This window comes from Nicotiana tomentosiformis, chromosome 11 (assembly GCF_000390325.3).
Source record: "Nicotiana tomentosiformis chromosome 11, ASM39032v3, whole genome shotgun sequence".
NCBI classification, from domain to species: Eukaryota; Viridiplantae; Streptophyta; class Magnoliopsida; order Solanales; family Solanaceae; genus Nicotiana; species Nicotiana tomentosiformis.
The window spans coordinates 110,061,068-110,078,807 of NC_090822.1; the positions used below are offsets into that span (position 1 = coordinate 110,061,068).

At 35.3% G+C, this 17,740-nt stretch overlaps 2 protein-coding genes across 2 annotated transcripts; both read right to left on the reverse strand.

The window, feature by feature from the left end:
* Positions 1-8,801: 8,801 nt before the first annotated feature.
* LOC104089088 (large ribosomal subunit protein uL11-like) lies at positions 8,802-9,615 on the reverse strand. Its single transcript, XM_009593903.4, has one exon. It carries the CDS (start codon positions 9,498-9,500, stop codon positions 9,000-9,002), a length of 501 nt encoding a protein of 166 aa, XP_009592198.1. The 5' UTR covers positions 9,501-9,615; the 3' UTR covers positions 8,802-8,999.
* A 5,625-nt stretch (positions 9,616-15,240) lies between these two features.
* LOC138902015 (uncharacterized) lies at positions 15,241-15,729 on the reverse strand. Its single transcript, XM_070189820.1, has 2 exons — positions 15,516-15,729; positions 15,241-15,425 (listed from the first exon to the last, which is right to left on the reverse strand). The coding sequence occupies exons 1-2, from the start codon at positions 15,727-15,729 to the stop codon at positions 15,241-15,243; spliced, it is 399 nt and encodes a 132-aa protein (XP_070045921.1).
* Positions 15,730-17,740: the final 2,011 nt, after the last annotated feature.

Sequence of the window (17,740 nt, forward strand, 5' to 3'; positions counted from 1 at the left end):
GGATGGAATTCAGTCTTGTGAGTTGTGATGATATAAGTAGAGTCAATTTATGAAAAGTCTATGCATCCTGTGCTGGAAGCAATTTGTATTTTGGTGCCGTTTGGCAATGTAGGTTGTAGATTTACATCGTTTGAACTTTGATTCCACTGTTTATGATATGTACTTAAATAGGATACGATCTTTTTAATTTTCAATAAGTGGAGAACAAAATACATAGACCAAAGCCCCTTAAACTGGCCCATATTGGAATAAGTGTTTCATGCGAGTCCGCAACCATAATGAGTTTTTGGACTCAAGACACAAAAATAGGTAAAAAAAAATTTAGTGACCAAAATACATATAGCGCCCTTTTAAACGGCGATATACCTTAACGACCGTTTGCCCGTTAAGGTATAGCATCCTTTAAAAGGGCGTTATACGTGAATATGAAAAGACGGGTAAGTATAGCGCCGTTTATTAAGGCACTATAGTATAGCGCCTTAATAAACGGCGCTATACCTACATAATAAATCGTCCCCTTACCTTCCCCACCAAACCAGAACACCCCCCCCCCTCTCCACACATTAAAACTTAAAAAGACAGTCGCCCCTCCCCCCAATTAACGACCAAAAAATCTCAAGTGGACCCCACTCATCCCACAAAAAGTAAAGATCCTCGGTCCCACATCCTAGCTAAGGCGTTCTCTCGTTGTGGGTTGCTCGTTTCGGCTCGAAATCGTCAAATCTTCAACTTTCCTAAAACCTTAAATCGAGGTATTTCGACTTAGTTTTTATTGAAACTCGTATAAAAAAAATGCATATTAGTTGTTTTTAATGTGTTCTATGTTGTTTTGTGATTGTTTTGCAATTTAACTATTTTGTTATTTTTATCCGGACTATGATATTAGTGTGCTAAACAAATTAGTAAAAATAGAGAAAATATTATTAGTTGTTAAAAAAATGTTAATAAGTTACTTTTTACTGTGGTATATGTATTTTCGTGAATGTTTTGTGATTAAATTTATTTGTTGTTTTTATCTGGTTTAGATTATTTATTTGCTTAAAGACTAGTAAAATAGATAAATTGTTACTTTAGTTCCCTCTAGTGGTATCTTGTGGCCTAATGTAGGGCTTATATTTGTAATGTAGTGCCCTTTTAGCGTAGTATCCTTGTAGTTATTGAAATTAATCATTTAAATATCTATTATACCCAAAAATACGTCAAAATAGCCGATAATTCAAACACAAACTCTATCCAATTCTAGTCAACGATCGTAAGAAAATAACATGAGAAAACAACAAAAATTCAGGATATCTTGGTGCTATTGGGCCTCAAATATCGAGCCCAGAACCCATATGTGAATATTTAATAATTAAATCTTGCATAATTATGAAAATGAATTATTTAATTTTATTATAGTCAAAAATAAGTGAGTCATAAACAAAAATATATAATAATAAAAGTAACATATAAATTAATAAAACTACTATCATATAAATAATAAACTAACATTTAAAATAACAAACATGTTGAGTGATAAATCGAAAATATTTTTTCATCATGAACACAAGAATTCAGGATATCTTGGTGCTACTGGGCCTCAAATATCGAACCCGAAACACATGTTTGAATATTTAATAATTAAATCTTGTATAATTATGAAAATAAATTATTTAATTTTATTATAGTCAAAAATAAGTGGGTCATAAACAAAAATATATAATAATAAAACTAACATATAAATTAATAAAACTACTAACATATAAATAATAAACTAACATTTAAAATAACAGACATGTTGAGTGATAAATCGAAAAACTTTTCTCATCATGAACACAAGAATTCAGGATATCTTGGTGCTACTGGGCCTCAAATATCGAGCCTGAAACCCACATGTGAATATTTAATAATTAAATCTTGTATAATTATGAAAATTAATTATTTAATTTACAAACTAACATGTAAAATAATAAAACTAACATATTATCTATTATACCTAAAAATACGTCAAAATAGTTGATAGTTCAAACACAAACTCTGTCCAATTTTGGTCAACGATCGTAAGAAAATAACATGAGAAAACAACAAAAATTCAGGATATCTTGGTGCTACTTGACCTCAAATATCGAGCCCGAAACCCATATGTGAATATTTAATAATTAAATCTTGTATAATTATGAAAATTAATTATTTAATTTACAAACAAACATAGAAAATAATAAAACTAACATGTAAAATAATAAAACTAACATATTAAAGTAGAATAATGTAATTAATCTTGTTTAATTTACAGTAGATGACATGGAGGTTCCGCCTTTGTATCCCGGACCTGCTATCCTAGAGCTATTGTTGTTACATGGCGATCATAGGTCGTCCCACATATGGGAGGGACAGTTACTGGCCTAGACTTTCTGCGCCGGGAGAGTAGACAATATGTGGGGCTTTCTCAGGGATCGCGCTCTCCATCCCCGTATAGTCAGACGCCTCCAGGATACGGGCTTTTATAGGATTGTGAAGATCAGCCGGCTGCAGCTCGATTGGTCGTTGATCACGCCCCTGATAAAGCAGTAGCGACCGGAGACGCACATATTCCATTTGCCAATTGGTGAGGCCACCATCACGTTGCAGGACGTGGAGGTCATGTATGGGTTGTCCGTTGATGGACACCTTGTTGCTCTGCCGCATGTCATGAGAGAGCAGACAGGTTTGCAGTACTTAGACATGCTGCAGCGGCTCACTGGTTTACAGCCACCGGAGGAGATTGCACTGGTTGGGGACAGTCGTCTGCAGTTGACGACTGTCCGACAACATTTGGAGGCATTGCACCCTGACATCACAAACGATACACCGGAGCTTCATATTCACCGGTACACGAGGTTGCTGCTACTCTTTATGTTCAGAGGGGTTTTGTTCCCGAACACTTCGGGGAACCTAGTCAGCTTGAGATTTCTTCATCATCTTGAGCGGCTAGATGATTTACCCCAGTACAACTGGGGTGTTGTTGTTCTCGGCTACTTGTACATGCAGATATGTCGGGCGAGCATGGGCACCCAGCATGACGTTGCTGGATTTTTGCCGCTGCTATAGGTGAAAACATATTCGAATACTCTATTCATTATAACATACCCAGTAAAAATATACCTTAAATTTTACGCCCACTTTATATGTTAGGTTTGGGCCTGGGAGCGGTTCCTGCAGTTGCAGCCACCTCTACCACCATTAGCTCTGGGTGCACCACCTCCGTTTCTCCCTCTAGCTAGGAGGTGGGTTGATAGGCGGGGATATGGACGAGAGTACGAGGCTCGACATAATCTCCCCTTGTGTAGGGATTTGTTGGATTTGCTGGAGGGCGCACATGTAAATGTATACCTAAGTTTACTTAGCATGGCTTCATATGTGTTACGTATACTCACGTTTTCTGTTGTTACTTAATAGTTCATTTGGAGGCCATACAACGGCGAGCTAATAGCTGGCTTGCCCGATTATTGCTCGGCCGGCCGAATTATATCGACACATTTGTAGTCAGAATTCCCCATCTTTTGCCACCATTCGCATGCAAAGTCCACTTGTCAAGCTCATGTCGCATCAACCAACGATAGGCTCCCTCGTCTTCCTGCCTGATAGATTCCATGCGCCTCCTGAATTTACACTCTTGGTGATTTGTTGCAGCCATTCACATTAAATCATGTAAATCCTTGTTGGGATATGCCTTCTGGAAATTGGCCTTCAGGTGCCTTACACAGTAACGGTGGTAGGCATACGGTTCCTGCCATGCACGCAAATTCTGTACAAAACATAAAATACCACCATGCTGACCAGATATTAGACAAACACCTGAACGTTATTTGATAACGTGCTCTTTCAAGTGGTTCAAAAATAGTGTCCACGTCTCTTGGCTTTCATTGGCACAAATAGCAAAAGCTAAGGGAAATATACTTCCATTAACATCTACTGCAACGACGATCAACATCTTGATATCATACTTTCCATAGACATGAGTGTCGTCTATGGATATTACCGGCCGGCAATGCACAAAAACATCAATTGTTGGTTTAAATGCCCAAAACACGTATCTGAATATATATTCGGGTATTCCCGGACTCTGCTCAAGCTTCCATTCAACAACAGTCCCGGGGTTAAAGTGTTGCAATGCGGCCATGTACCTCGGTAAAGATACAAATGACTTATCCCAGTTACCATAAACAATTTCAAACGCACGTTTGCGCCCGAGAAATGCCTTTCTTTTGGTAATGGTGCACCCATATTCCTGGTGGACGGATGTAATACACTCTTTAATCTTATACCTTATGGACGCTTCAATATGTGGAATCAAGACAAGAGAAATCAAGTGAACATCGAAGTTGAAGTGATTCCCACAGAATGTGTCCATTTCACAATTGTGGGTGCCAATGTATTTACCTACAACCCACATATTTGTTTTCTTCTTCTTCACACGCAGCATCCAATTACAACCCGTAAATCATCTACGGCAAATAACCTTGTATACATCCGGATTTGTCTCATATACCGTCATCTCACGACACTCTTTTACGCTGTACATTTTCACCGCCCTGCTTTATCAGGAAAAAGCATGCCCTTTGACAGCACCGTTGGTCTAGACTCATCCCACATTGCTATCTGAATTTCGTCAGAATCCCTTGTGAGGGCATCCACATCCGGCATACTTGGCAAATGATCGAGGTGGGGAATCTCCCTTGAATGAAACGGCATGTGGGACTCGTACACTCTTGGTCTAACGGGGGGTGGAGCATGCTCCCTCGTCAAATCAGGTCCAGCATTCTCTTCCTTCATCATCACCCTCATCAGGGAAGGGTGTGTCATCTCCGGACTCATCGACATTGTTGTCATAATCACTGTTCTCTTCCTGACTCTGTGCATCTGCCAGATCCCGATTAAATATGTCGTCTTCGGGTAATTGAGTCAGGGCAGGACATTCAAGTTGCTCATTTTCACTGCACAACCAATAAAATAATGAGTTACTCAAATTGATAAATACTTTACATATAGCTATATCACTTCACTTACAAATCGTAATGTGTTGACATACCATGATGGACATCATCCTATTGGAGATGACTTCTGGATGGACCACCATGATCTAACATACCAGAACTACGCATATTCCAACTGGGCGTTAGTTCATAACTTGTAAAATTTATATCTGGCCGGTACCCACTGTGGAATATATGAGTGTTAATACAAATTCAATACAACAAAAATAAATATTATAACACAAAGAAAAATTAAAGTTTACCACTCGTCTTGTGGATCATGTAAAGTATGAGAGAAATTATTTTCTCGCTCCTCATTCGCCCGTGGAGATAAGTTTAGATCAGGCAAAACTCTTTCAGCCGGAACCTGTTCGGCTAAAACTGCTCCAAAATAACTACCCGATGACTGAGGGATATCCCTGCTTTGCGCAACCTCATTATTGCGAACGTCTTCAGCCTTGACGTACATTTCCAACATTTTTAGCAAAAGAAATTCCTGGTATTCATCCGGAGTCCTCAAAAAATCACTCAGAGTTTCATCATCCTCGATGTTAAACTCAGCATAACAAACAACCCCTTGCGGAGTGACAGAATACATATATCTTCTGGTTACTTTAAGGTTCACCGAACGTTTGCTCGCACTCATTTTTTGACATAACAACGATACCAATCTATCATACTCCATTGTAAGTGGCAACTTAACATGACACGGTGGAGATAAACTATAACTTACTGAGTTATTCGCCACCACAACCTCAACCCTCCCCCTCCCCCTCACCCCCCCCAATATAATGAAACCCTAATTTTTCGCTCTTCAGACATTATGACAAAATGCAAAACAACTTAACGAAGAAAAATTTAACAAGACTTAGAATTTTTCTGAATGGATTTTTACAAAATCCTTAAACGTATTTAAATAAGGCAATGCCCAATCCAGGGGGTCGAATTTTTTGAGTTATAGCGCCTTAAATAAGGGCGTTATACCCATTTGAATTATTGTTATGTCAGTTAAGCGCAGAATAATTATTGGTGGGCCCACAAAATATGTATAGCGCCTTAATAAACGGTGTTATACTTACTCGTCTTTTTATATTCACGTATAACGCCCTTTTAAAGGGCGCTATATGTATTTTGGTACTAAGTTTTTTTTTCACCTATTTTTGTGTCTTGAGTCCAAAAACTCATTATTTTGGTTCGGGACTCTGTTTCATGCTGTCTATTTCCTCAAAAAGAGAGTTAACCCCACTTAATATTTGGACGGTGATTCCTTAATTAATTGCTCAATATAAAGGAAAATGATTGGAAATAAAAAATGAAGTACCTTGGGTACATCCGATATTGCAAAGAGGATAATTTTGCAAAACTTTAAAGACTTCAATGAGATCAACGGTAAAGTTCAGGGAGAAGAGAATAAAATTGTCAAGGGGATTGATGCGTGAATAGGTGAGGGTAAGTTTAATCTCGTAACACTTCAAAAATTGAAGGAATGCCCATTTTGGAGGGCCAGAATTTGGAGAATTGTATTGAAAATTTGAAAAATAATTTGAGAAAACTTCTTTAAAACTTTCTTTACGATCATTATTTATTTATTTTTTATTGAAAGAAAAGTACCTTGAGGAACTTCTGAGCTAAAAATATTATTCCACTAGCAAAACTTCTAACAATTTACTAAAGTTAATCAAGCACATTTTCCTTTTCAATCAATCTACTATGCCTCAGCTCAGTCTCAATAGAATACTCAATATATCTATCTTTATTCAAGCGCTCAATTCATTCAAAATTGGTAGATGATCGTCTTAATAGGCAAACTAAGAGTTCCTAAATCTAGAGGTTGAATACATCTCACACGCAGCTACCCTATATGGACCATTTACTTCCATCAATACAAGTTGGTATCACCTATATGGACCATTTAGTTCCAGCTTGTTCAATTCTTATATAAATATGCAGTAACTGTAACAGGTTATAAATCTTTTTAGACCAATTTCTGTTCATGATGAGTTTTTACATCTATCTAGTCTCCTTTGAAATATTTTGTCCACATAATCCCATACCCCAGAACCGGAACCTTTAAAAAATGAAAGACAGACATGGAGAAAATCATCTCACAAATCTTTTCCCCTTTTGGTAAATCATCCTAATTTGGTTATGTTCAACGAAAATCAAGCAACCTGTAGGCTACTCGTTAATTAAGACTCGAGTCCGAGCACTCTATTGTTGCTTTTACACAGCCCATTTAGTTAACACCTTCCAGAAATGGTCCAAACAGCAAGGTCTTCAATAGGGGTGGCAAATGGGCGGATTGGGCTGAATTTGGGCGGGACAAGATGGATTAGGTCAATAAATGGGTCATTGCCCAACCCAGCCCAAAGTATAATTGGGCTAAAGATGGACTGGGTCAAGATGGGCTATACAATGGGGTCATAGCACAACCCGCCCAACTTGACCCATGTTTTAGAATCATTATCATCTTGCATAAAGAATTGAATGGTGGGGGTTGGGGGTGTTGGGGTGGGTGGATGGTGCAGAAAAACGAAAAAACAGAAAACAGAAAATACAAAAAAAAAGTTTTAATTCGGTTCGGCTTTGAACACCCTAGGTTGGGGGGATTGAGGGGGTGGGTGGTGCAGAAAATTGAAAATACAAAAAAGAAAAAAAAAATGGGGGTTGGTTGGGGTGGTACAGAAAATTGAAAATACAAAAAAAAATTATTTTTTGCCGGGGGAAGGGGAGGGGGTGATGTAGAAAAACTTTTCCAAATTATTTTGTGCAACCAAAGTGGAAATAGTTTTCCGTCATACCAAACACAACCTAAAACTTAAATACCTTGATTCTCATTTTTAAACTTAGATACAAAAACTAATGATGTGTCAACTAAGTAAATTTCTAGATAAGTTGGATTGAGATCCCTTTGTTTTGGGATGAGCTTTATGGGTTGTATTTGGGCTACTTAATAGGTCAGAACTACTCATTTCAATTGTGATCTAACTGCACATATCAAGGTCAACTATTAATACAAGTAACTCACAGATACAAAGCCGACGAATCCAGTCCCACCCATGACCCTCTCAGCAGAAACATGCACAAACTAGGAACTGATTTCATATTAGAAGGTAATTGATGTCAGAGAATGACATAACATTACTCTTGAGTTCCTTTTTTAGGAAGGATTGTAAATTCATTCCTTTTAAGATCAAAAATTGCAATGGAGAAGTCATCTACACAGCTAAATGAGAATTTGGTAGACAAGAAATTTAAGATATAACGTGCTTAGCCAGTGGATAACAATCAACAGAAACAGTTGAGTAACAGTTGAGTATTCATATATTATAAACCACGCTTTACCACAGGATAATAATCATCAGAAACTGATGAATATTCAAGAAGCAGTCTTAAGCAGATTAGACAAGAAAACGAAAAAGGACTTATAGATTGGTCGAAATGCAATGCCCTATACATTTACATTTTAAAGAGCCATACTTGAACAAATTTTGCTCTACTAAATTTTAGGCTAGACTGCACAAACAGCCAAAGTAAGGCAAAAGGAGAAGTTACAATTACTATATCCCACAATAGAATAACCATAGGGTACATCTTTATATACTGCTAAGCTCATTCAGATGTTCAAAGTTGAAAGATATCATTTCTAAAATATTAACTACAATCTTCACTCTAACTAGCCTAAATCGAATAGCAAATGCAAAATTCAACCATACAACTAATGTGTGCACAAATAATTCACTCACATTTGCAGAAAAAATTTAAAGCTAAAAGCGTCATCTTTAACAAAATCCGAGCGACAAGCAGATATGATAATAATCCAAAATCTTATAATAATGCCAAATAAAAACCAACATTTTTTTTCAAAAATTTTCCCAAGAGAGTATTCTCATCAGATATGATATCAAATCAAAATTATCCTCTGATAACATCTCTCAAAATCCAAAACGATACAAATTCAAATTTTAACAACTACTATATCGCGAGAAATTCAGAAATTTAACCTCCTTAATCCAGAGGAATCTCGACATCACCATCATCAATCTCCTGCTGCAAATCCTTAGGATCCTTTCCATCAACAGTACAACCAACAGAAACACACGTGCCTAAAATCTCCTTCACAGTTCCAGTCAAATCCTTAGCCATAGATCTCGGCTTCATCACTTTAGCAATCTCAATAACATCATCAAGCGATATATTGCCGTTGTGCTTGATGTTCTTCGTCTTTTTGCGATCTCTCTCCGGCTCCTTCAATGCCTTGATGACGAGTGCCGCGGCGGACGGTACGACGGAGACTTTAGCTTGACGGTTCTGAACAGTGAGTTTCACGGTGACTCGGAGACCCTTCCAGTCCTTTGCGGTTTCTTTTGCGATGTCTTCACCGATTTTCTTAGGGGAGAGACCGAGTGGACCGATTTTTGGAGCGAGCGAACTCGCTGCTCCGACTTCACCTCCGGTGACTCGGACGAAAACTTCGACGACCTGAGAGGGATCGAACTTTGGCGGCATTTTGTCAAGCAGAGGAGAGTGGAGCTAGGGTTTTGTGTGTGGAAATGAGGGAAAATTAGAGTTATAAGCCTCTAGGGTTCTTGCACAGCTTTGTCGTAGTCACCATCTATGGGCTTGTATAGAGTTATTCAGATTTTGGGCTATAACATAGTTTACGCAAATGTCCCTTCTTAAGCTAATGTTTAGATTTTGTCCCTATTTTAAAACATTATGCAAATATATTCCTCAAAAAAATAGAGTTTTTTTATGCGCTTGATCATTTTTTAACTATTATTTAAAAAAATATAATCATTTCTTGTTTAATAGTAGTCGGGTTTAATTATCCTTTCCGAACAATGTTATAGTCGGGTTTAATTTTTGCTCATACATATCGCAAAATAGTTGACTGTGGTCTATTCCTGTAATTACTTATAAAATTTTAGAATGGGGTCTAATCATTTTCTCATAAAAATTACAGTTTGTTCAAAATGGATCCCTTTACCGTGATCTAAACGGCCACCTAGGGATTTCAATGGATATTTAAAAACCGACTAAATCAATTGAACCGTACCGTATCGAACCGAAATTTAGATTTCTTTTAATAAAACTGTAGGTTTTTATATAAATTTATAACTGTACCGATAATTAGGGCAGATTTTTTATTTTATAAAAATAAACCGAAAAAATATCGAACCATACCGAATAAATTTACAATGTGAATAATATATTTATATATTAAGTTTAAAAATAATAAAGCATTAAATTTTTTCTTGGGCCTTAGAATTATGAAACAGTTACAAGCCAACAAGTAATTATTCCCAAACCTATTATGCTACTCCTATTGAAACTAAATTATTTTCAACATGTTCACTAGTAAGACACAAGGTATTATAACGATTATGAGTAGAAAACTACAATGTATTGAATATGTTTCCTTTCGTATGATTTTGATTTATCTTTTTGAATATTTAATCTTCCATGACTTTATTATTGAACCCCAACTTAGTTAATATTATTTCACTCGTGTGATTTATATTATTTTTGTATTTGCTTAGTTTCTTTTACGCTGATGTAGAATAGTTGATGGATCTATACTCTAATCATCTTTCATATTTTCTTAATTCATCACCTTTTAAACTGTAAAACTATCATGGAGTTTTTCTAAGTTCTATAAAAGTACGTATGTTATTGTATTCTACTTCTACTAGTGACTTTTACATAACACTAAAAAATTACTGAAAATTTACCGATACCGACATGATTGGAACGGTTTCGAAAAGTCTAATTTTGGTTATACATAATACAATAATCGAAAAATTGATATGATATAAATTTTATAAAATAACCGGCCGAACTGAACCATTGACACCCCTACGGCCACTTATGGCAAAAAAGAAATAAAAGGAGTGTCATTTACTAAACAGCTAGACAAAAACGGAAAATCGGCGAAAATTTCATTCATTCTTGTTATTATGTTATGGATGGGCCTAGGCCCTACGGTGATAGCAGTGCTAGATAATGGTCCAAGATGTTATAAATATAACTCAAAATAACAATATCGAACAAGAAAAAACAAGCTAAGAGATATAGAGAGAAAGAGAGGAAGAGAGATTCTTATTTCTTCTTCAATTGTGTGTTTTTCCTATCTATTACAAGGCCTTTATATAGGCACGAAAAGTGAATAAAAATATGTCATTGAATATGTCATTAAGCATAGAAATATGTCATTGAATATGTCATTAAGCATTTGAGAAGATTATGGAGGAAAAGTAGACATCCAACATAATTGGATTTCTCTTATAACACTCCCCCTTGGATGTCCATAGATAATGTGCCTCGCTAAAACCTTATTAGGAAAAAATCCTATTGAAAAAAAAAATCATAGTGAAGGAAAAAAAGAGTACACATGTTTAGAAATACGCCTTTTGGTTGCCTCGTTAAAAACCTTGCAAGGAAACCCAGTGGGACAAAACCTTGTAAGGGAAAAAGAGTACAACGTGTATTAACTCCCCCTGATGAGAGCATCAATTCACATCCTTGAGCTTTCGCATCTCAATCTTGTACACTAGTTTCTTGAAGGTTGATGTCAGTAGAGATTTGGTGAACAAATCAGCCATATTATCACTTGAACGGATCTGTTGCATATTGATATCACCATTCTTTTGAAGATCATGTGTGAAAAATAACTTTGGTGAAATGTGATTTGTCCTATCCCCTTTTATGAATCTTCCTTTCAATTGGGCTATGCATGTTGCATTGTCTTCATACAAAATTATGGGTAATTTATCACACTTCAAACCACACTTGTCTCGAATAAGGTGTATTATAGACCTCAACCATACACATTCTCGACTTGTTTCATGAATAGCAATTATCTCAGCATGATTAGATGAAGTAGCCACTATTGATTGCTTAGTCGATCGCCAAGATATGGCAGTGCCTCCATATGTAAACACATAGCCTGTTTAAGATCGAGTCTTGTGTGGGTCAGATAAATACCCAGCATCGGCATAACCAACAAGATCGGGACTGCAATCATTGCCATAAAATAACCCCATATCGATAGTCCCTTTTAGATACCGCAATATGTGTTTGATTATATTCCAATGTCTCATTGTAGGAGCAGAACTATATCTTGCTAAGACATTAACTGAAAAATGCTAAGACATTAACTGAAAAAGTTATGTCAGGCCTTGTAGTGTTAGCAAGATACATAAGTGCACCAATTGCACTAAGATATGGTACTTCAGGACCAAGAAGTTCTTCATTCTTTTCTTGAGGTCGGAACGGATCCTTATTTACATCAAGTGATCTAACAATCATCGGAGTACTTAATGGATGTGCTTCATCCATGTAAAACCGTTTTAATACCTTTTCTATGTAGGCAGATTGATGAACAAAAGTCCCGTTTGCCAAATGTTCAATTTGCAAACCAAGACATAATTTTATTTTTCCGAGATCTTTCATCTCAAATTCCTTCTTTAAATAATCAATTGCCTTTTGGAGTTATGTAGGAGTTCCAATAAGGTTTATGTCATCAACATATACAGCAAGTACAACAAACTCTGATGTTGTTTTCTTTATAAAAATACATGGACAAATGGTATCATTTATATAACCTTCCTTTAATAAATACTCATTAAGGCGGTTATACCACATTCTACCTGATTGCTTTAGACCATACAAAGATCTTTGCAGTTTGATTGAAAATATTTTCCGGGACTTCAAATTATGTGCATCAGGCATTTTAAATCCCTGAGGAATTTTCATGTATATCTCATTATCAAGTGAGCCGTAAAGGTAGGCTGTAACCACATCCATTAAATGCATGTCAAGCTTTTCATGGACAGCAAAACTAATGAGATAACGGAACGTTATAGCATCCATTACAGGAGAATATGTCTCTTCATAATCGATACCAGGCCTTTGTGAAAATCCTTGTCCAACAAGGCGTGCCTTATATCTTTGTACCTCATTTTTCTCATTCTTTTTACGTACAAAAACCCATTTATAGCCAACAGGCTTAACACCATTTGGTGTTTGGACTACATACCCAAAAACTTCACGTTTTGCAAGTGAAGTTAATTCTGCCTGGATAGCATCTTCCTATTTTGGCCAATCATTTCTCTGTCTACATTCATCAACAGATTTTGGTTCAAGATCCTCATCTTGTTGCATTATTTCAATAGCGACATTATAAGCAAAAACGTTATCGATAACAATATTATTTCGGTTCCATCTTTTTTCCGTTAAGACATAACTTATTGAGATCTCTTCATTCTTATCATTTTCAGGTACCTGAACCTCCCTTGAGGTTTTATCATTTGTTATGTCTTTGTGCTCTTCTTGAGTCACTACCTCCGTATTATGATCATTTTGATCATTTGCTCCTTTTCTTTTTCGAGGATTTTTATCCTTAGAACCGATAGGTCTACCACGTTTCAAGCGTGGTTTAAAATTATTTGCTTTAATTAATTGTCCTACGGGGATATCCACTCGAATTGGAGCATTAGCAGCTGGAATATGTGACTTAGTCACCCTTGGTAGGTCAGTGAATGCATCTGATAGTTGATTTGCAATATTTTGCAAATGAATTATCTTTTGAACCTCTTGTTCACATTGATTTGTTCGAGGATCTAAATGAGATATTGATAATACATTCCAATCTATCTCCTTTCTCAGCTGCTTATTTTCTCCCCCTAATATTGGGTATACTGATTCATCAAAATGACAATCAGAAAATCTTGCTGTAAATAAATCTCCAGTCATAGGCTCCAGATATTTTATAATAGAAGGAGATTCATACCCAACATATACTCCCAACCTTCTTTGGGGATCCATCTTTGTGCGTTGTGGTGGAGCAATTGGAACATATATCGCACAACCAAAATTCTAAGATGAGAAATATTTGGCTCCTGACCAAAAGCCAATTGCAATGGGGAGACTTTATGATAACTTATGGGTCTTATCCGCACAAGTGTTGCTGCATGTAAAATAGCATGACCCCATATTGAACTGGGAAGTTTTGTTCTCATAAGCATTGGTCTAGCAATTAATTGGAGGCGTTTGATCAATGATTTCGCTAGACCATTTTGTGTATGAACATGAGCAACATGATGCTCAATTGTTATCCTAGTTGATATACAATAATTATCAAAGGCGTGGGATGTAAACTCACCAGCATTATCAAGACGAATTGTCTTAATTGCATAATCTGAAAATTGTGCTCTTAGCTTTATTATTTGAGCCAACAATCTCGCAAGTGCCATATTGCGAGTTGATAGTAAGCACACATGTGACCATCTTGTAGATGCATCTACCAAAACCATATAATATCTGAATGGTCCACATGGAGGGTGAATGGGCCCACATATATCACCATGTATACGTTCCAGAAATGTAGGGGATTCCATCCTAACTTTAATAGCTGATGGTCTAATAATTAATTTGCCTTGAGAACATGCAGCACAAGAGAATTCTTTAAATTGAAGAATCTTATGGTTCTTCATTGAATGTCCATGTGAATTCTCAATTATTTTACGCATCATAGTAGAACCAGGATGACCCAACCGGTCATGCCAAATAATAAAATTATCTTGATTAGTAAACTTTTCATTTACTATGGCATGCGTTTCAATCTTGCTAATACTTGTGTAGTATAAGCCGGAGGAAAGAGCAGGTAACATTTCAAGCACATATTTCTTACCAGACATTATTGTAGTAATATAAAGATATTCAATCTTTTCCTCATTTGTAGTCTCAATATGGTAGCCATTTTGGCGAATATCTTTGAAACTTAATAAGTTTCTTTGAGATTTACTACAATATAGTGCTTCATCAATAGCCAAATTTGTTCCTCCTGGTAGTAATAAATTGGCTCTTCCAGAACCTTCAATTAATTTTGTACTACCGGATATTGTATTAACATTGGCTTCTTTCATTACCAAATAAGAGAAATATCTCTTATCTCTTAAAATAGTGTGTGTTGTAGCACTATTCAGAAGACATATATCATCTTTATTAATCTTGAGTCCAACTGAAGACCGGAAAATTTTCATATTCTTCATAAAAAAAATTAAAAAGTACATTATAAGAAATACGAAAGACAAACAAAATATATATTAAGAAATACATTAGGAATGTAGAAACTAGCAACACATGATACATTAGGAAAATACACTTATGAAAAATAAACTAGTTGCAAACATAACAAAATGATAACTTTTATTATAGCTTCATTCCCAGTAAGATGATTAGTTCTTCAATCAATATCCTCAAAGAAGTCTCCAGCTTCTAAATGAGTAATATTTGCTAGGCCTCCAAAATCATCATCTTTATATGCAAGATGTGCCTCAGAATCATATTTGTTTGAGGGACCTGCTTCATCATCATTATTTTGAAAGATCAAGTGTGCCTCCACATTATTTTCTTTCTTTCTAAGGGAGGCTTAAAAAAGTTTGACAAAATAATCTGGCGTACGACAAATGCGTGCCCAATGACCTTTCATACCACATCAGTGACACATACTAATTTTACCTTTTGAAGGATTAATTTGAGAACCCTTATTGTTCTCCTGTTTACTTCCACTATAATGACGATAATTATTTCGTCCCCTGCCACGTCCACGTCTACGACTATATCCACGACCACGATAATTATTTTGTTTTCTTTCAGACTTATCATATGCTGCTACAACATTCACTTCCGGGAATGGTGCTGACCCAGTGGGACGGGCTTCATGATTTTTCATTAATAGAGTATTATTCTGCTCTGCCACAAGTAGGCATGTGATTAACTCAGAATATTTCTTAAAACCCTTTTCACGGTATTGCTGTTGTAGCACCACATTTGAAGCGTGAAAAGTAGAAAATATTTTTTCTAATAAGTCCTCATCTGTGATAGTGTCTCCACATAATTTTAATAGAGAACTTACTTTAAAGATAGCCGAATTATACTCACTTACGATTTTAAAGTCTTGCAACCTTAAATGTATTCATTCATACCGAGCTTTCGGTAATACCGTAAGTTTTAGGTGGTCATATCGATCCTTCAAATTAATCCATAACTCAAGTGGATCTTTTACAGTTAAATATTCAGTTTTTAACCCTTCATGTAGATGATGACGAAGGAAAATCATGGCCTTCGCTTTATCCTGATTTGATGCTTCATTTTCTTGTATAATAGTATTTTCAAGACCTTTAGCGTCAAGGTGAATTTCAGCATCAAGGACCCATGATAAATAATTCTTCCCGGTAATGTCTAGTGCCACAAATTCAAGCTTTGACAAGTTTGATATATTGAAACTAATCACAAAAGTAAATGGGTTAGAACAAATACAAATAATTTTCAATGAAAATATACTTGTAAAAATAAATCAGACAACTAATTAAGAAGTTGATCACTTCAAATATGTAGTATAAAAAGTAACATATAATATATATATATATAGTATAAAAAGTAATATATATATATATGTCAAATAAACAAGAATTATGGAGTATATGAATAAACACAAAGAGATATATTTAGTATGGTAAAAGAAAAGCAATTTATTATAAACGTGGATTTGAGGAATAACCATATACGGTGATAAGAGTGAATGTATTCAAATATTACTTTCCACCAATTGCAAAGTAATTTAAACTAGTATGTACAATAATTACTTTGTCACCTTGGTTATCACTATTTTATTTTTGTAGAATGTCTTGAAGATAAGTTTTGCTCTACGCAAGTCCATACATATTTATTAAATTATTTTTTGTTAGTTTAACGCACTTAAGATCTATATCTTATATTTTCTTTAACAATAAGCAAGGTAAGAGAACTTCAGTAACATGATCAACTAAAATAAATGCTTAACAGTATATGAATTTGTTAATAAATAGCATATTGGTGCATATATATTACCATAAACTAAAAGAATATATAGTGATATACCTGAAGGAGAATCGAACACAACTAGGATGTGATTGTAAAAATGAAGGTGACAATCGTGCTGATAACGTGTTATAAATATAACTCAAAATAACAATATCGAACAAGGAAAAACAAGCTAAGAGATATAGAGAGAAAGAGAGGAAGAGAGATTCTTATTTCTTCTTCAATTACGTGTTTTTCCTATCTATTACAAGGCCTTTATATAGGCACGAAAAGTGAATAAAAATATGTCATTGAATATGTCATTAAGCATAGAAATATGTCATTGAATATGTCATTAAGCATTTGAGAAGATTGTGGAGGAAGAGTAGACATCCAACATAATTTGATTTCTCTTATAACACAAGACATATTATGATAGATACCTAATTTACTTATTAGCTCCGCTTCAAACGTAGGGGTGTTCATGGTTCGGTTTGGTCAATTATTTTTAAAAAGAAATTAAATCAAGTAAGATAATTTTTCAAATATTAAAACAAAATAAAACCAATTAAGTCGATTTTTTATCGTTTCAGTTTTTGTCGATTTTTTGATAATTTATCGGGGTTTTCTTAATTATGAGACATACACTATCGAACACAAAATTCTGGCGACTATACAACGTAACACTATCAAACCAATTATTCTTTAAGAAATCTATCATTTACCAAGATATATTGCTGGTGACTGAATTTTGAATAGTGATGAAAAATTTAGTGACTCAATTAAAAATAGATTATTTTAACATGAAATAGATTATTGGCAAAAAAAAATTACCAATCAAAAAATAATGTAAAGGCAAAGAGTTAGATTATTATAATAACAAATAACTAGTCTAAAAGTGC